At 42.6% G+C, this 20,178-nt stretch overlaps 1 protein-coding gene across 1 annotated transcript in view; it reads right to left on the bottom strand.

Moving 5' to 3' along the window:
* The window catches only part of LOC126531259 (uncharacterized), a 47,323-nt gene that overhangs the window by 11,001 nt on the left and 16,144 nt on the right, over positions 1–20,178 (bottom strand). The window contains exons 2-12 of the mRNA XM_050178709.2: positions 16,135–16,326; positions 13,366–13,437; positions 9,231–9,390; positions 8,553–8,630; positions 7,727–7,816; positions 7,442–7,595; positions 6,024–6,135; positions 5,539–5,625; positions 5,293–5,435; positions 1,920–2,046; positions 705–800 (exon numbers count right to left, since the gene is read on the bottom strand). Of these exons, the coding sequence (XP_050034666.1) occupies positions 705–800; positions 1,920–2,046; positions 5,293–5,435; positions 5,539–5,625; positions 6,024–6,135; positions 7,442–7,595; positions 7,727–7,816; positions 8,553–8,630; positions 9,231–9,390; positions 13,366–13,437; positions 16,135–16,308 (1,293 nt within the window). The 5' untranslated portion in view covers positions 16,309–16,326. The remainder of the gene's footprint in view (positions 1–704; positions 801–1,919; positions 2,047–5,292; positions 5,436–5,538; positions 5,626–6,023; positions 6,136–7,441; positions 7,596–7,726; positions 7,817–8,552; positions 8,631–9,230; positions 9,391–13,365; positions 13,438–16,134; positions 16,327–20,178) is intronic.

Genomic DNA, 20,178 nt, shown 5'->3' with positions numbered 1-20,178 from the left:
GCAAGATTGAACCGCGTTTGCCAGCTCACCCTCACACGCTTTCACTCATATTGAACCTCATGGCGACAGCAGAAATGTGCCTGGAGTGTCCACGTAATTGCTATCACAATAACAATAATAATAGTAATAATAATAACAAAATCACATGTTGCTGGACAAAGTGTCACAAGATGTCGCTACTGGCTTTGTTACTGGCATTCGCATATGCTGTAACCTGGCACTTCCGTAAAGAGTAATATGTGCATGGACAAGCTAAAGCTTTCTAATATTGGCCAAAACGACTATTTCACGAAATGGTATATGGAATGGTAATACCATACCGTATACTGCACTTACCGTACAGTAACACGGCGCTGCTACAAGTCTCTATTGAAGGGTTTTCAAGGAGCTGTATGAACCCTGAATGTATTTGAATAGGGAAACCAAAGTTGGCCCTGGGCTACAGCTAAGCTATCTAGGGCGTACTTCCAGGAAGCAACCATTAGCAACAGTTGCGCAACGTACCAGGCTAAATAGGCCGAGACATATAAGCCAAAATCATGCAGTGCGATTCACTTGTAAGGACATTCACAAAGTTGGAAAAAAGGGAGAATGCTAGCTTTATAGAAACCAATTATCACAGTATCTGTACAAACTGTATGGGTACCTCATCACTGCACTTAAATGATATCATGTGGCATAGCAACATTCAGAGTTCTGCTTACCATTGACACCAAACTCTCAAGAAATGGCAGAAGCTTCAGGAGCTCCCTGTCATTCCTGTCCATGAACCATGACTCAATCGGAATGCCATTCTCCAGCTGCAACACATAGCAAATACAGCGTGGTGTGTTTCAAGCGGTCATTCACCAACAATTTCTGCCTGCCTCTGAAGTATGTTCTACTGCTGTCAACAGAATATGAAACTGATTTATAACACACCACTGCATGAAGTCTGTGAATAATGCCTTCTCCCACAGCTCAAGTAGCTATGAAGACTACACACTAGAGGGGGGGAAAAAATAAACAAGAAAAAAGAAAGACATTTCTGGAAAAAAAAAAGACATGTTTGTTACTGCATAAAGCTCACTAAGGGATCTCGGCATTATTTTTAGAGGGCAAATTGAATCGCACTGCTTTTCACTTTTTAGGTGATTCCGTAAGCATATGAACAGACAGTTCAGTGCCTAAATGTAGTCACTTCATTCGCAAGTATGTATTTGCAGTTTGGAGCTTGCCATTTGTACTAATTATAGTTGTGCTAATTACCAATAGTAGTTTGCAATACACAGGAAGAAAGTAGGAACGTGTACAAGGGAGTTTCAGGGCATGTGAAAATGCCATATCATGTGCCCAGAAAATCAGCTGAAGGCAGGTGGTGTGTCACAACTTAAATAAACTAAAATCACATGAGTATGGAAAACAGAGAGAAGAGCAGGAGTAAAAGGAGTATGCAATGAGCATCTGCAAAGCTTGCAAATATAGACTAAGAAAAAGAGGTATGCTTGTAAATTTTGCAAGTACTACAGAAGAGTGAACTGCTGGGCTAGTTGGTTATCTGACATAACCCCCCACAGGGGTTATCCACCCGTGTTGTCTCCTTTCTTGTGTGTGTGGTCTTGGCGCAAAAGTTGTTTATTATGTTTGCTAGTACTATTTCACCATGACCAGACTTTGACTAGAAAATACTACACCTTTAATCCAGCACATGCAAGCTTGTACATCCCAGCTCGCCATATTCATATGATATGCTGAAATACACATCCCAACAGAATCAAATAATTAACAGCCAAGCCACAGGCCTGGAGCTCCTGAACGAGATATATGTATTTTTCTGTTCTTATAAACCTGTGACAAAAATTTCGTAATAGACATCTCACTCATTGTTTTATTTTTCCGGATGTGGTGCTCCAAGCTGTTTATCATGCATCCCGAATTACCTGGTAGCCAAATGCCTGCGGTGAGTTGTCGATGATGATAGTCTTGGCAAGGTCACGGCCCAGAATGGTCAGGTCCTTGATGTAATTCCCACTGACACACACACAATGTTCCCTGAACAGCCGGAACCTGAACAAAAGGGCAATAGTGCATTAACAGAAATGTGCCACCACAGACGCTAACTGCTCCTAAGGTGGTAGGCCACACACAAAATTTTTTTTCTTTAAATCGGAAGCCAGGATTCGAACAACCTTTTTTCCTAGATAAGCATGTCTTATTTAGCTTATTCAACTATATAAAGTGCAGAAAATGGTTCATTTTATTTTTTGGCAGGCAATTTTTGTCATAAAATGTGGTAAAAGTGCTGGTCGCAAACCTGCCGTGGTTGCTTAGTTAAGGCTATGGTGTTAGGCTGCAAAGCACAAGGTCGCGGGATCGAATCCCGGCCACGGCGGCCACATTTCGATGAGGGCGAAATGCGAAAACACCTGTGTACTTAGATTTAGGTGCACATTAAAGTACACCAGGTGGTCAAAATTTTCGAAGTACCCCACGACGGCATGCCTCATAATCAGATTGTGGTTTAGGCACGTAAAATCCAATAATTTAAAAGTGCTAGTTGAGCCAGTAGTGATAAGTAACTAATGAATTACTGAAGTGAGTAAAGCTTTGACATTTATGTACCTAAATGAGGGTCCTGTGTAATGGACTAAGATAAATGCAATGTGATAAATATTAAGAAAGGAATGTTCAAAAAAACTAAGCAAAACGAAAAAAATTGCCAATTCGGACCAAATTTATTAGCAAAATCAGCTTTAAATGCAAAAATATAGCATCAATTTCCTTTGCTCTAATCGCACATATCTCTTAGTGAGGAATGAGTGTGGAAAATTTCACATCAAAATGCTCACTCAAAACTGAGTTATCAAAGTTTGCATAACATGAAGTGGAGCAAAATCGTGTTTAGAGAAAAACATAAGCAAAACTTCAAACTATGTGAAAGATGTCAAAACTACAAAGAGGCCTAAAATGCACAAGCTTCATAGCTGGAGCCCCCACGAGATGCACTAGTCTCCTTTTGTTCGTGTGACTGCTCGGCAACAACATAAAATTAAACGGTATTTTGAATAATATTTATATAAAAGAAATAGTACTGATTTTCAATTTCACAATAAGGGTTGGAAAACTCAATGCAACTCCCAAACTAATAATGATAGGAAGATAATTTTTTCTCAGCATGTTGCTGAATGTTTGGGCATACGTAAAATATAAAAAACAAAAAGACAAACCTTGTGCAAAAAAATTGACTTTGAATGTGGTCTACCACTTTTTAAGGGGACCTCCACCACTTCTTTTGGGTCATCATATTTGCTCCAGGCCTATTCTCAGCATGTCATAGAACACCTTGCAAAAAGAACTATGAAAACTGACCCACACAAGTCCAAGTTATCGGCCAGAAAAAAATTCAAATTACAAGCAATATAAGAGAGGGCCTATACTCGATTTATCACTGCTTTAGATGCCACATTTCATTCTCCCATAACGTGATACGAGGACACCAATAGCAGCAGGGCATTGGCATAAATCGGCGTGCCATGTTTGCCAAGTCTGCTCGGCCTGTTGATGGCATTCCCATGGCCTCTGCAATCGGTCGAAGGCCATGGCGCCACTTTTACAGTTACTAGGGGTGTGCAAATATTAGAAATTTTTAAATATTACTCGAATATTAAATTTTTAGTATTTGTATTCGCTTCGAATATTTAGATATCATCAAATATTTGGAGGGATTCAATTATGCGACAGGACAGCGAACGAACTCGGCGACTGCGCTTGAGTGTGCGCACAGCACAGGCTTTCGTTGCTGTATGGTCGCCACTATGGTGTATGCGAGGCCTGCTAAGGCTCATCGACATTGACTATAGCAGCATGGCGGTGTCGTATGGCTTCTTTGTGTGTTGCGCCAAACGGACACGATCGTTTGACTTTTCTTGTGGCTAACCTACGATACGAGGACCCGATTTTTGCACTTTTGCCGATGCATACCATGGCAGAAAAAGGGGAATATGGCGAGTCGTCCGCGAAACGGAAGAACAATCTGGAGACCATGCCGAAATATAGTATTCTATGGACAAGAGGTAATGAAAAGTTAAATGCGTCACTACATCGAGAATTTCATTATATTGAAGTTCTTTATATCAAGGTTTAACTGTAAAACTTTATTAGTGAACGAAGCTTCCGTCGGTGGATTATTCGATATTTGATTTGATATATGAAGCTAGATATTTGTATCCGATTCGTATTCGAAAAATTTGATATTCGCACACCCCCAATGGTTACAACCGCTTCCCTGAGGTGGCTGGCGGTGTGCCAAAATGCTCGGCATGTTGGTGAGTCGTTTCCATGGCTGCAACACCTCACCTGTGGCTGTGCAATATTTGAAATGGTTGTAAAATGTAATGCCGGGTAAATTTCAGTACATCGGGGGGGAGGGGTAGGGGGCAGCAGCATGAAATGAGATTGATGTTCGCTTGCTAATCGCTTCCACGTTGCCATTCCATGTCCCAAGAAATTGTTTGTGGAAGCGATCTTTGAAGAGCAGAAGCAGAAACGTGCAGAGGCTGCCAGACATCACTATGCATGCACTCAAAAAAGTTGGAAGGCAATTGGTCCTCTAGTTGATGTCGACTAAACAAACGTCGCTCCAGAGTTATTCTAATTCTGCGGTTTTGGGGTTTTACGTGCTAAAACCACGATTTGATTATGAGGCACGCCATAGTTGGGGACTCTGGATTAATTTTGACCACCAGAGGATCTTTAATGTGCCACCAATGCACAGGAGACAGGCATTTTTGCATTTCGCCCCTACCGAAATGCGGCTGCCGGGGCCAAGATTTGATCCCCTACCGAAATGCAGCTGCCGCGGCCAAGATTTGATCCCGCAACCTTGTGGTTAGCAGCACAACAAGCCACCGCGATGGGTGCTCCAGAGTGACTCTCATGATAAATGTTATGGTCCATAAATCGAGGCCATATATGGGTAGGATATGTAGTACATAATGGAGATGATTGGTAGTAGGCGGTGTGATGAAATGAGAAAATTGTCAGGCACAAGATGGTGTCAGCTGGGATAAGACAGGGGTAATTGGCGATTTACAGGAAGAGGCCTTCATTCTGCAGCAAACATAAATAGGTAAATGATGATGACTAATCCAGAAGGCATTTTCACCCAACCTCTACATTTATATTGGTCAAAGGAATGTTTCCAACACAAACTGAGGAAAAGAAGTCAAGAGTATGAGCCTTAATAACGCTCTTGCATTCAAAAGGTGGGGCACCCCTGCCAGCCAGGATCAACATGTCTAAAGACAAACTTGCCTGATAAGCTTCCGTTGAGGATCCAGGAGATTCAGAAGCTTGTCCGCATAGACCTTCTTGGAGGCCGTGAAGAGAATGACTTCAAATATTTTGGACACCCGCTCCAAGAACTCGCGGAAGAAAGGGCGCGTTCGAACATACACCTGTTGGGAAAATAAAGCATCAATGTTTACTAGAAACACATCTTTGAAATAATGCACAGCATCAAAGAAGAGATAAAGATCAGAAGAAAGAATTAGCGCTTACCTTGTATTCTACATCTTGGAAGGTGACTGGAAAGGTAAACGTTGCATCTTCCAATTCTACCAAACTGCAGTGCACTAAGGTTTCATCCTGTAGAAAGCAAGAATGGGGAAAATGAAAGAATGATTATTGGTACTATCCCCAACACAGTTGTCTCCACAAGCATTGCAGTTTTCTTTGCATTCTTAAACTTGGCCAATTCTTGCAATGCATTTATTCTCCTTGCTACGCAGGCATTGAGAGGGACTGTGATAACTTAGCATATGCATGTCTTCATCCTTGCAGCTCTTTTTTAATCATGCATGCATTTTCTTCATTATGTGAAGCTTCCTTCTTTGGCTTCTAGACTTTGAGACAACCTTTGGCAGTGTTCTACCAGTTATGTTAGGCTTAATGTGCTTCCTCTTACTTTCAACAGCTCTCACTTTATATGCCAATATAATTCTCCGTTCTTTCTGAAAGTTGACCAAGTGACCACCAAATCTCACCAAGTCCAGCACAAGCGAGAACTCTGGGCTACTTCGTGTCCTCAGTGGCAACGCAGGACAGCGGGCACGCATTTCAGGTGTCAATGGCGGCAGATGCTTAATGAAGTAATAGCTGGAAAAAAGAAAATTTGTTTATCGGCAACAATAAAACACAGAAACAATGGCACTGTGACAGTTTTACACAATTGCAGGCACCTAAATTACCCTGTGGCCAGAGTGGAAATCAATGTATTATGGGAGTCACACAGGCGTTGTAAAGAAAGCCACAGTTACACCTGCCACCTGTGATCTTTAAAGTTCGTAAAAGATGGCACGCATCTGTAAAAACTTTGTCCTTAGCACAAACTTCTGTGGCAGACATGCATGTTTTATTAAGGATGATCTAACTTTAGATGCAGCACAGAGGCAACGGCAAACTTGGAACCAGCAGGGACTGCAGTTATCAGCGGAGACTGCAGTTATCAGAAGAGACTGATAAGTGATGCATTGTTTTTAGACCACATTCACTTTTTCAGCAACATTTTTGCTGCCACTTTCACCTGCTTCAGAAACAAATACAGGATAAACTTGCTCAAAGGAAGCAAGTTGGCATATAGTGTATTGTGCTGCCCCAATTTACGCCTTTACAATTTTTTCACAAAACTCATTTCGTTGATACCACACAATTTGTGAAATCATAAAAAGCACAAATTCATAAGCATTTTGAAAAATTCGGGACGGCTGACAGGTACGAACAATACCTAGACTTTGGTGAGTTGGTTCATCTTGCTGACAATGCTCTAACAGCGCCAAGGCCGAGGACAAAAAGGACAGAACCCATATGTCGCGTGTTCCTTTTTGGCCTCATCCTTCACACTGTTAGGACGCTGTCCGAAAGGAAAGGAGAGAATGCAGTTTTGGCTAGAGAGAGTGTTCAATGCTGTTTTTGTATATTCATGATAAGTTTTTCAGTTCTATTTCATTCAAATTTACACAATGGTCCGTGTTCGTCGACTGTGTTTCCAATTTGACGGCATTTTGAATATGCCTAATCCAACAAAGTTTTCAGTTACTCAAACTTCCTTGGCTTCCCAGTGTGGAGAGCGATGCAGTCAGAAACGGCTGATGAGCATCAATAAACTTATTAAACTGTCATAATGTGTCCACTTGTTCTTCAATAATTTTTAAGGGCTGGCTCAAGAAGGTCATACCCTCTTACTGTACTGCTCAACTATGTTTTGTTGTTAGCTATTAACAAGTGTATAACAGTTCATTCATATTATGATGTAAAGTATTTTCCCATGTCCTGCAACAGCCTCCGTGTGCAAGCTAGCAGTATGTATGAAGTAAATAAATAAATAAATTTGTTGAACATTCACACTACCGCTGCCAAGGTCAAGTTATAGAATAAAATGAAAAGAAAAATAAGAAGGACGTACGGGTCAAAGGTATCCCAGTCTTCAGCAACCTTGGCCTCTTCGGCCGTTGCACACTCGGAACTGTAGACTGCAGATGCCTGCTCCACATACGGGCACTCGGCACTTACATCAGACTTGAGGTCAACCAGCTGATCTAAGTCACATGACTGCAGCTCTGGAAAATCAATCAGTCAATCCATTTTCATTTGAAATAGAGAGCACAGCAATAAATGTGCAACCATATAAAACATACTTTTGGTGCATCGTGGGCTTGCTGTCGATCAGACAAGTGGGCCAAGGACTTACCATCCACAGGCAGTGGCTCTTCTTCATCAGAATTTGGGCAAGGATCAACTGCAAGACTTTGGAATCCCAGCTTCGCGTCTGTGGCTGCCTCTGGAAAACCAAAAGTAGCGATGTATAGGAACAGCAGAAAACAGTCTGGCAGCTCGCATCTGGTTATGCTCTACATTGGGCTTACCTCACCAAACTGACTAAATTTTACCTGTTGTTTCAGTTACTATTACAGTCAGTGCTTCTATCAAAATATTCACCATTAATCTTACTGTGCCACGAAAGCATCAAGCAAAATACAACAGAAACTTAGAATCACATTTGGCATGCACTGCATGGTGAAGAAATTTGTGTTACCAGAATAAGCACTGTATAAGGACAACTAAACGAGCTGTTGAAGTCCCTTCTAAAGCTACACAACATAATATAAGTCAGTTCTGCTTTGCAAGTTTGCCATTTTGTAATTTCATTGAATTCTGTGTTGCTATACTGAAATAATCTGCGGGCACTAAGTTTTATAAAGAAGAAGAAAAAAAAATGGCCACATAGGTTAGTGGGGTGTGAGCAGAACCGTTGGTCTTGCTAACCTTTTCCACTACAAGTCTTCCTTGCTTCCAGGCCATTCAACAAACTCATAGAAGTTGTACCATTACAAGACTAAGTTGCTTGTGGCACATATTCACAATTTCGTGCACAGCAATGGTAACAAGGAATTCAGCCTGAATAATTTGGAGTGCTGATCATACTTTTTAAGGACATACACTACCATAGAGATCAAAATAAAAAATATCCAGTAGTGTTACCATATAGGGACATCAACACTGTACTAATATCATACCATTGAAAAGTTGGTAGACAGGTGAAAAGAGTGCATCCTCAGGACCCGACGGCTCTGTCACTTCACTGGGGGTGTCATCTGGTGAGATGTAAATGACAATGTAGGAATCTTTTCACACAACTAAATCAAGTGCATGCTGTACCGCCAACATGCATGCATAAATCATCAGTCACCTAGGATAAAAAAGCACACAAATAAATTTAAGTTGTCGTAAACTAATATTGCTGGTTTTCAAATCCTATAAGGATAATCTATGAGGCCTCACTAACAGTAGTGTTATAGAGACGCCATGGAGGAAGTTAAGCTAGATCAGTAAGCAGCTTCCAGAATACTAAATAAGCCTCTCTTACTAGAAGAGGTTGGATAAGCCAGGAAGGGCGAAATAAAGAACCTTGGCAACATCACTTTGTCGCCACTATGCTTGACAACATCGACAAAGTGATTGATCTCAACTCTACCTTTTAGAACTAACGACCAACACTTATGAACTAAAACCGTGAGCTGAAGGATACCTATAACAGAGCCATCTCATTTGAGGATTTAAACTGTCGGTTGCTTTAGTAGACATTCTTAACACACTGGTCAGTACGGTGGTCTTTTGTTCTCATAATCCCAATTAATTACCACAACAAAATGAACATGTGAAGAAAAGAAAGATGAAAAGTCACACAGATGCACCTGTGACAAAGATGCGAGCCTTCTTGCAACACTGGCGCCCTGGCTTCTGCCGAGCCTGCTGTATGCACCGGCCGCTGGTGATGAGGCTGGTGTCATTGTCGCAACCACCAAAGCTGCCAGAGTCCCTCGGCCGTTTTAACAGTCTTTTTTCTTCATTCGTCTGCAAACAACAAAGTGGCAAAGGTCAGCGCACAGGCAAGTTCTTCTGGCATAACCAAGCACATGACACCTTTTCATGTACAGCCACCCAATTCTTTAATAATACCAGCACCTTGTGATGGGGTAGACGTGGTGGCGTCATTAAAGCGCACATGTTACAGTGTAGTCTGCTAGGATGTTCCATTCACTGTGACTGTGTATGTCCCATTGCAAAGCGCCGACATTATTAAAGAATCGGGCAACTGTACAGAGACACAGAGAAACCTGTAAATTACGTGCAATGCACTTTCACCATAGAACAAACCTGCGCAGCTTGCCGCATGTTGAAGTATGTTGGACTGCATACTGCATCAACACCCCAATAATGACACCGCTGCTTGCTGAGCACCAATCAAAATGCTGGCTGCCATTAACACGAATAGCGCATTTCCAGAAGGACACATGAGTGCATGTCCTTGAAGTTCAACAAAAGCATCCAAATGTCTCAGGGCAAGTTGAAGTGCCAGTTGTATGTGCTTTCTCTTTCCATTACACTCGCAGACAACTTCTTGTGGTAAAGGAGCCAAAGTTACCAGGAGAAAAAAAAAAAAAAATCATTCAAGAAAAAACACTGCTGGACAGACTCAAATTGATTCTTGTTTTTCGGGTAACTAAGTATTCAGTTTTGCTTTCGTGAGGAATGCATACTACTATTTATGTATGTGCTTGGACGTGCCTCAGTGGTGTTCTAGCTAAAGGTCACGGGTTGGATTCTTGGTCACATGTCAATGGATATATGAATTCAAAAGTGCTTGCATACTATCTAAGGTTGCCAACAGACCCAAATTTATCAGGACAGTCCCGACTTTTCAGTACGGCTCCCTACTTGACCCGGTCAGGATGGCCAAATATATTTGCCCAGCCTGTTACCATTTTTTTTTTACGCAATAACAATTATCAAACAACCAGATTTTCTTCTTGTATGCCTTACAGCTTGGTTGCATATTTGTCTTTTGTTTACTGTTGCATTTTCATAAACATAAAGGCGTCTTTGTTTCTGTCGTGGTTATATTTCTGTTGTAGACCAAACCATTCACAGTACCTCTATCTGTAATAGTAGCAATATTATGTCCCTGTCACAAGAGATTTTGTTGCACATACAGACACAAGACTGGTGGCACTGGCAAGGTCAATCATGTGCACTACACACACACACACACACTATGAACATAGTGTGTGTGTGTGTGCAATACCAATGGTGCCAGGGAAGATGGTAGCATTTGTTCCAATTGCTTCAATGCTCAGAGCAGCTTAACGATGCAAGTCTTTTCCTTACCGCTTACTTACACAGTCTGAGCTGTAAAACAACTAGTTTTTGAGACTGCATTAAAGGGGCCCTGAAACACTTCTTGAACACAGCAAGAAAATGTTGCCGATTTGTTAATGAGGCTCCTGTGAACATGTGAGCCAAATATTACACTGCATACAGCAGGGAATTCACAATGTCCTGTCAAAAGCAGCGAACAGGTGCTTGCCCTTGCATTCGCAATGTCGACATCGAAAGCTGATCGAAAGCTGTTGACTGACCAACACTACTGGCTGATTTCGTGATTGCGAGAACATTCTCAATAACACATAATTGCTAATTTTGAGTTAAATAAATTACACTGCGCATAGCTGCATCAGTGTTGCAAGATGGCAACGTAGCGTAGTCTACTGTGGCTATCACGTGGTGCTGTAATGAGCCCTTTTGCCACCGCGACATTAAACTTTTGGCCGGGGCTTTGCCCTTTTGGTTTCTCTGCTGTGTAGCTTCCAGCATGCTAGCAGAGATTAAAAGACACAGAAAGCCAGGTGTTGGTGCAATAATTTGTTATAGTTGAAGGATTCAAAAAATGTTTGCGCCATGAGATTCGTGGGACAACATACTTTAATAGTGAGTCTATTCTATGATTAGTTATAAGTGCTTTAGGGCCCCTTTAAAGGGACAATGAGCCAAACACTAAATCTTTCACGGCACATTGTTGTTTCAAGGCATTTTTATTTGCATTCCCTTAAATGAAAAATGTTCATTGTTAGCAGGGAAAGAAAGGCTGAACTGTCGTTTTGTGACCTTGCACCAAAACCATTCTATCAGTGATGTCTGACAAGTATCATGGATTTTTACACTCTTTTCATGCACACAGCACAATTTATGTGCATTAAAGTCCACAAATGTGAGAAGGCCGAGCGCTCACTTTGAAATGCTTTATAATTATTTTATGAATTACACAGATGCTCGCACAGAGCGTCCGCACCATCAGTATTGGCGTTGCTGCCACTGTGCCGTCGGATCTCCAAAAGATGTGCGAGTGCGTTTTCAGGCAAAAGCGACAAAGCAAAGTGAACACACCATCATGGTACGCCTAAATTGGCTCTGTTGGAGCCAGGGCAACATTCTGTATTTTGCTACTGGCATGAGCATTGTATACCACACCATGGTGCATATACTGGTCTGGGCTAAACGGACAGTAAACGTCAAGCTAAACCTATCTAATAGTTTTTTTTTGTGCGCTGAAAAATGTTGACAGTTTTCCTTCATTCTCATCCATGCGTACCTGCCAAGCTGAAGATATTGTAGCAAAAAGGTGTGCGGCAGCACTTTTTTTTTTTTAACGGGATTTACCTTTCGGGACAAGCTTACTCAGGTTTTCACAACCGCAAGTGAAATCTGAGTCTTGCAGAGTAAAGAGCGAAAACTCCAGTGGGGCACAATTTATTCTTGCAATGATTTTGCTGTTGTCGACTTTGCCTGCTTCAGATTTAATTTAATTAATTTGAGTTTAATGGCATAAAAGCGACTAAGTCAATGCTGCGCCAGTCACAGGACAGTACAAGATCCAATGTTAAGGCAGCAATAGCTGCGTTACAGAAACTTCTCCGGGCCAACCATGCAGGCCTTCAGGTAGCACAAAGACATTACTGAACTAATTGAATTTCTCAAAGTAAAGTGTGTCAGAAAAATCGTGTAAAGTATGACTTACACACAACCTACAGACATATTGTAAGATTGTAATTTGAATATATGAGAAAACATAATTCTGCTACATGGAAATTAAAACACAAACCCCTTTTCCAGTATTCCTACTATTCATAGAGTGGCCCACCCGGTTCCTGGCACCACCATCCAGACGGCGCTCACCTCCGCGCCTCCGCAGCCCACGCAGGAGGCCGCATTTCTAACAGAAAGCTCACCTTTGTGCATAGCGTTTGCTGCCAGCGTTTCCTGGTAAACATTATGACTACATAAACTGCAGTTTCCGTGAAGCGTGAGAAACAGTCGGGCATCTTTGAATGCTATTGCATTCCACTCTTAACAGCAAAGCTTAAGCATCCCTCAAGCTTTTGTGTCTGTTAGGGCTTACAAAGGCTCCACTGACAATATGGGTGGCCTATAGGCGATTCCAGAAGTGTAGTAACATTTACATAATTTAACTTACTAGTGTTCCTCCTTATCATACCATAAAGGGTCACAACCCTAGGAGGGTCACACTGACATGTAAACAACAAATCAAAACAAATGGGAATTCTAACACATAAAGTGCTCCTTGCCTCACGACATCTGAAAGTGAAAGAAAATTATCCAATAGAGTTGTTTCTTGTTTGCTGATTCATCTTGCATATTACAGCCATGACAGGCAAAATATCATTTTGCCTCAAGGTTTTTACTTTTAAGTTGTGGTAGTGCTGTAGGTAGCGAAACTGAACCGAAAATTAACCAATATGAGAAGCAAAGAAGCTCCCAACCCCCGATGTTCGTGCTCCTGTTCTCTCATTCTATTCCCCCTATACCTGTGCAGGGTAGCCAACCAGAACTATTGACACCGCTGCCTTTCTACGTCCTCTCTTTCTCCCTCTCTTCACAGCTACAATAAAGCTGGCCATGAATGTAGTAAATGTTCACAGTTACTGTATCTTTCCAATATTTTTTGATATGCGACAAACAGCATGCTCTCACCATTGAGTTTTTCTTTCTTAGTGGACTGGCAAACCGTGGCTTGTCCAGCTTTCTCATGGCCATGTATGAACCCTACATGACGAAAGAAAATAAAAATAAAATTAGCATGCCTCAGAATTGACATTGCACTGGCAACCAGCTCGTCTACTTAATAAACCAATCCTTGACAGAAGCGACAGCATGACTGGCTTTTGAAAATGGTTCTTGGAAAACTAATAACGCAAACATAACAGTCGACGAACAGAATCACACTTGTAAGGCACATTCAAAATATATGATGAAAACTTGAGTACGTTAGAACATTAACAATGTAATGAAGATAATTCTACCTCACAGACACCTGCATATGTTGGTCTGTGTCTTAGTGCAATTTGCCTAACAACAAGCCGACAATCACCCACAGCATTCTCCTGGCACTCCTGCTCGACACTGTTCCCACAGTCTGTACTCACAGTTTAATCAACGGCAAACGAATTTCTTGCAGGAAGAACATTCTGTGCATAAAAGGCTCAAGAATGACAGTAGTAAGAATGCTATGACATGTCTTTCTTTTTAACTGCGAACAAATTTTTAAAAAATTATGATGTGGAGCTCATAGTAGCACATTTTGGCCTATCGGGTGAATTACTTGGACAACAAACCACAATGTCCACATGGCTAATTAAAAATGTTTGCTAATTAACTCTTTAATTATTCTCTTTAGCTTGGATGTTGCAAGTGAAAAATTAAAGTCTTGCAGTAGTGAAGCCATATCTGCATAACAGGAATCCTGTCTAGTGCAACTTTCAAGATACCTGTCCCCCAAAACTGCTAAAAACTGCATTGGTGTTACAGTTAAGATCATCTCAAGCTGCTTGATGCATGCTTTTAGTAAACTGTTAACTGGAACAACAATGCATTTCGCAGTGCACTTTAACCTCGTCGTTGCATTTTATCAACAAATTTCTTACCCAGAATGCTTATTTTTTATTTATTGCAGAGTGTGAATAACATTGTTCTAAAATGCAAGTTTTTGAGGCAGAAAAAGATAACCGACTCATAGGAGAAATAAAAGTAGGTTACAGAAGTGTATTTTGCATAGTATAAATGCACCAACAACCTGCTAGTAATCAACAAATTTATGAAAGGAATATACAAAGAAATTCTTTTGTCTTTGTCACATTAGCTGCGCATGTTAACAGTGCGTTATTTAACAAAGGGAAGTTTGGCAGCGGTACAGCTCAAAACAAGGGATCACACAGAGTCACTTCCCGATTGGTTTCATCAATTATCGTTAATACCAGCTCTTCCTCTAAAAAACACTCAATATATTCAAACAAATCAGTTGGCGAGCTTACAATAAACTTCTTACTGGGTACAGAAAAAAAGGAAACAGAGGAGGCTTTGTCGGAATGCTGTTCAGGTCAATTTTAGTCCACAGACATGTGCTTGCGAGGTCGTCCTGTGAGCTTTTCTATTCATCTCTTTTGTCCAAAGAGTTGCTGACCTCAGTCATAATCACATTAGTCTTCACTTCCTGAAACTATGCATACCTCGATGCCTGAACCATCATTGCCGCAAGAAGACGATGAAGAAATTTCTCTTTTTCCAGAAGACGGGCCAGTGATACACACATCACCTCTGTCAGACGCCATTATGAAAATGCCAGTTGCCACATGAAAAACGCTCTCCAGATGTACAAGAAAGAAATCACTGGGCATGCTGCTGTCTGCCGATGGAAACACAATCAAGCCGCAGATGAGCGCCTCTCATTTAAAATGTTCAAGGGATAATACCACAAGGACGAGCCACACTCATACAATTGTTTGAAATGGTGAGAGCTGCTGGTCCAAAACTGTTAAGGGATTAAAGGAGCCCTGAACAATTTTTTATTGAAGTTGAGAAAGGCATACAAAGTAAAAATAGGCTATTTCTGAAATACTTTGCCTGCAAAAGTACTTCAATGCGTTCAACAGAAGCGGATTTATTGGCAATCAAACATGGCCTCCACTGTGCTCTCGTTCCTTCTTCAGTGCCTTGCACTGCGAAGGCTACGGCAAAGTGGGGCATGCCCACAACACTCCGCCTTCTATATGTCACTGTGGCGTGCAGTTCAAATTTCATTTTGGATGTTAACAAAGACGCCACGACTTCCGATTTTGGTGCCTGCAATGTGCTAAGCGTAAGCCATATGTGATTGTCCTCAGCGAGCTGCAGTGCACTTAGCCAGTGGACTCGTGGCGGCACCCCGCGGCAGCCGCGGTATCTATGCTGTGTAGTCGACCGCAGCTATCAATAGCAGCCATGTATGGGAATTGCCTTTATTACAAAATAAAGCGTCCAGAAGAGAGTGAGTAGGCTTCTATTTGAAGAGAGAGCATTTGAGAGAAAGGCGACTTCGTGCTCCTTTTGTGAGCTCCATGCATCGCATACGACAGCAAAACTTGGCTGAGATGTTCACAGCAGTTTGTGCTACCTGCGGACTATAGCCCGACGGGTGGTTCAGGGCCCCTTTTAAGCCGGATATCGCAAAAGTAATGCTAATCTTACAACTTCCACTAAGCAAGCCTGCCTCTACGGATACTGTTTTCTTTAATTTCGCAATTACAACATCTGCCCTAAAGTCCATAAATAAAAAGTTAATTAGTAAATATTCTTATTTAGCCACCTGGTCACGGTGATTTGTCATGTAAGTAACATCTACACTATCTGACACAGATGATTTTTTTTTTTTATTTGTTCTAACTATAAAAGAATGTGCTATACATGTTTCTCTGGCTTGGTGCTCACATTGTTTCCTCTGTTCTCCGATGATCCACGCATGCCAGGGGTTGCACGGCACCTTGCCACTGTGGCCAGATTAGCCCGATGCGCCTTGCGGGCTTCATGCGTCGTCACAGCTGCTGCTGCAGGCTCAGCCCACTGGCGGCCTTCGCCAGCTGTGCGCCGGCTGCCTACTGGCATGCTGACAGCATGGCTGCCCTGCACAAAAGAATGCCTGCCATGAACATAAGCAGTGAAGAGCAACTCTTGCAAACTGCATTTCACAGACCAAAAAATTAAGGGGGGACACGGGTCTTTGCGGCGAAAAAATCGCGAAAAAATCGATTTTTTGAAAATGAAATTTTCGAATTCTACAGCTAATATTCCTTTAATTCACCAAGTTTCGAATCTCAGGGACGAGTATTTCGTCCGCAATATCAATTTATAACATCACTGTGAGCTGAATTCCGCGCAAAAACAGCCCTTTTTATCGCGGCGCGTAACTCTTTTTCTATGCGCGCGATCGCAGCCATCTTGGTCTCGTAGGAAAGAGGAGCCTTCCTTCTTTAATTTCCCGCCAAAAGTGACTCCGTCGGTACGCCAGTGACGTTGAAATCCGGGGAAGAAAAAAGGCCGAACGCGTGATCCGATTCGTTGACTAGCGCACGTGACCAAAAGCGTGTGCTGTGGTTGGCTGCGCGAGGTTCCCATCGTCTGCTCCACTCCGCAGGCGACGCGACGGCGCGTCTCGTAGGTTTGTTGGCACATGCCGAACGATGTCCGATCCACCGGGGAAGTTCGGCAAAACGAAGAAGCGATCAGCTTATAACTTTCAAAAGCGCTCCATTCCTTCTGAAGGCATCGAGAGTAGCTCGCCGCCAACCGCAAATGATACCGAAGCCGCGGACGATGCCGAAGTAGGCCTAGCCAGCTCACAAATGAGTGAAATCGTTACGGACAGTGGCCGCGTTCGGCGTGACGCTGCAATGTCGCGGCGTGCGGATTTTTTGCAGAGGGAGATGAATGCGCAAATAAACTTCAAGTTCTTGCGTCAACACCAGCAACAAAGCGGGTGTTGGATTTGCTCACTCGCGCCGACGGCGCTGCGGCCGCGCCAGTCGACGCCGAGGCAGGCTTCGCTATCCTCAGTAGGACTCCGTGAACGCACTGATGTCGTTTGTCAAGCGCAAGGTGTGCGGCGGCAACGTCGCAGGAGGCAAAAGCGAACGGTAATCTGGCCTCGCCATAAAGATCGTTATCACGTGCGCGTGTTGCGGCGATATCGCGTCGACGTGGAGCTCGACCCGCGTGAACGACAACCTTGCCGCGCGCGCGATGCAAGCCACCGGGAATCGGCGAAAGGTGCCAAACGATGTTTTTGCCGCATTTGGGTGGCCGTGGTCAGAGCGACTACATTACTGGTGGCTTTTAGCCACTTTCACTGCAAAATAATGCAAAATTATTTCTGTACTTTTGATTAAAAGTGAATGTATTCCTTTCTTCTCGTTTTCTCGAAACGCCGACTTTTGACTTGTTGCTGATTTGCCGCGGCGATACGTCTGCCTTCAAAGCAGATAGAGCCATAATTTTTGTTGTGGCTTGTAGCTGAGTGTGCAAAGTACACAATGGTAGGGTCAGATTTTGGAATTTATGCTTTAAAAATTTTCTATTCTGTTTTAGAACAGACAGTGGGGTAGCCACAAATCGAACAGTAAAGATTGAATTGCTATAAAATTGCTAATATTTGATGTATCAAAATAGTATTCCTACCATTGTGTTCCTTATGTTTTCTAGTACCCAGGCATGTGCCAATATGAATTTTGTAGCACATTTTTTTCCCCCTATTGTTTGTGCAAATTATGAACAATGAATTTCATTTATCTTCATAACTAAATGGCCTATTGGAAAAATAATTACATATTTGAAATCAGCACAAAAGTCTTAACAAGAATTGAAAGTTTCATGAATATTGATGGAAAACATCATTAACATTATTTGAAGAACAGTGTCCCCCCTTAATGGCAACAATCAACCCATCTATATGGAGCCAATGTATGTACACACACACACACACACACACACACACACACACACACACACACACACACACACACACACACACACACACACACACACACACACACACACACACACGCACACACGCAATTTTATGAATCCTGTTGTCTACAGAAAAAGTATGTTGAAAAAGGGATACTTTGGTAAAAGCCATGCCACGGCCAGAAACGTTTACCGAGTTGTGTGCCACCTACTCTCTCTCTCTCTATACATAGTATATACATATATATACACACACACGCACACTCCATTGTGGTGGTTCAGCAATGGTCAATTTGGCACGTGTTGCAAAGGTGAACTAGACCACTGGCCTCAAGGAAACATTCACAGAGAAATTAGTGACAAAGAGGTTTTTACCAATGCTTCCCTCACATAACCGTTTGACCACACTTTCCATGTCCTGCAGATCTCCCTTGCATGTCTGCAGGGGACATCATGGGGATATGCTGCATACATTTTACAGACATATGCCAGGGCCTTTTCTGCTGTCTTTGCCACAATGCCTATTATGGTAGCAGCACACGCTGTGTTATAGATGCAACATGCAGAGTGCCCACACATCAAGAAGATACATTTTGTGCACATGTGTACATCACACATACATGCACGTGAGTGGAAGTGCAGGATACTCAATCATCACCTTTCTAGACCTTCCGCCAAGTGCAAGTGGCTTATTGAACTGATTGAAGTTTTCAAACTATGCCAGAAAATTCGTAAGGTACGATGTAGGCATGAGCTGCAGGCATGGTATCTCTGGATTGCAATTCAAACATGTGAGAAAACATAATTCTGTTACAAGAAAACTCAAAGACAAAGCCTCAATTGAAGGACAGATATTCATGTGTGTATGTCAAAAAAGGCTCGTTTGGGATGGTAGGATATCTGAAACAGGTCCATGACAATGTCCTTGGGACATCCGTGGTAGGGTATCCAAATTTGGACAACCAGTGGACTGTATTGGACAAACTTTATTAAAGGTCCTGCGGGACGCACGTCAGTGCGCAGTGGGCATCTCCCACGCAGGGATCGACAGGGAGTACCTGGCAGCCGCCGTGCGAGCCTGCTGGACGGCCCATTGCCGGTCTTGGAGTAGCGGGCTCCATAGGGTCCTCTCCCACTTGTCCGAGGTAAAGTCGGGCGGAGCGTTTCTACACTCCTACAGCACGTGTGTGAGTGTTGCCGTGTCGCCGCACAAGGGGCAGGCATTGTAGGGGTAGACGTCCAGCAGATGTCCTATTTCTCTCCAAAGTGTCCCATGGGCAAAGTGTTTTCACTGGGTTCTGACTTTCATGATGCAAATAAATTGTCAAATTTTGCAATGCTGCACCTCGTCACTACCCGGCCCCCTTGACTTCAGGCGCCCATGGCCAGTCTCCTTCGGTCACCTACCATGCTGTAGCAAAGGGAATACCAGGCACACCCAGTTTTCAGTGTGCTTGTCTCTGCACACTGAAATCTGCACATATCTGCATATCTGCACATTTGCATATCTGCATTGAAATCTGCATATCTGCACATTTTCCTTAAATGTCCTAAGCTAAACTGCTCCAGATGCGACTGCTACTTGCCTCAAGTGACTGCCTCGATAAGTTGACGAGTACCTGTGCTCTATAATGTTCCCGTTCATTTTCTGTTAATTTTGTCTCATGTGTCGTGCTGAGTGACCAATGCCAGTTATGTTGTGACATCGTCACTCAGCAAAGCAGAGCCAATCACGAATGGCAAAAAGATTGGGAAATGATATGAATTGCTCAAAATATGGCTCCATTGCATCAGTTATGCCATATCTAAAAGATTTGCATCTGTGTCTGTCCATATATGCAAGCCATGGTGATTGAAAAGTGACTCTGCAGCCTTGTTTCCAATGAGGAAGAACAAACACTACACTTTAATATGATGAAATGTAATGAAAACTCTTTTATGCATGTAAGATTGGTCGTGCAGTTTGGCACATGGTGAACAGGTGCTTCGAAGCCGAGAGCTAGGAGACTTTCC

Source organism: Dermacentor andersoni, chromosome 5 (assembly GCF_023375885.2).
Source record: "Dermacentor andersoni chromosome 5, qqDerAnde1_hic_scaffold, whole genome shotgun sequence".
NCBI lineage: Eukaryota > Metazoa > Arthropoda > Arachnida > Ixodida > Ixodidae > Dermacentor > Dermacentor andersoni.
This window is presented reverse-complemented; position numbering and strand designations above follow the sequence as displayed.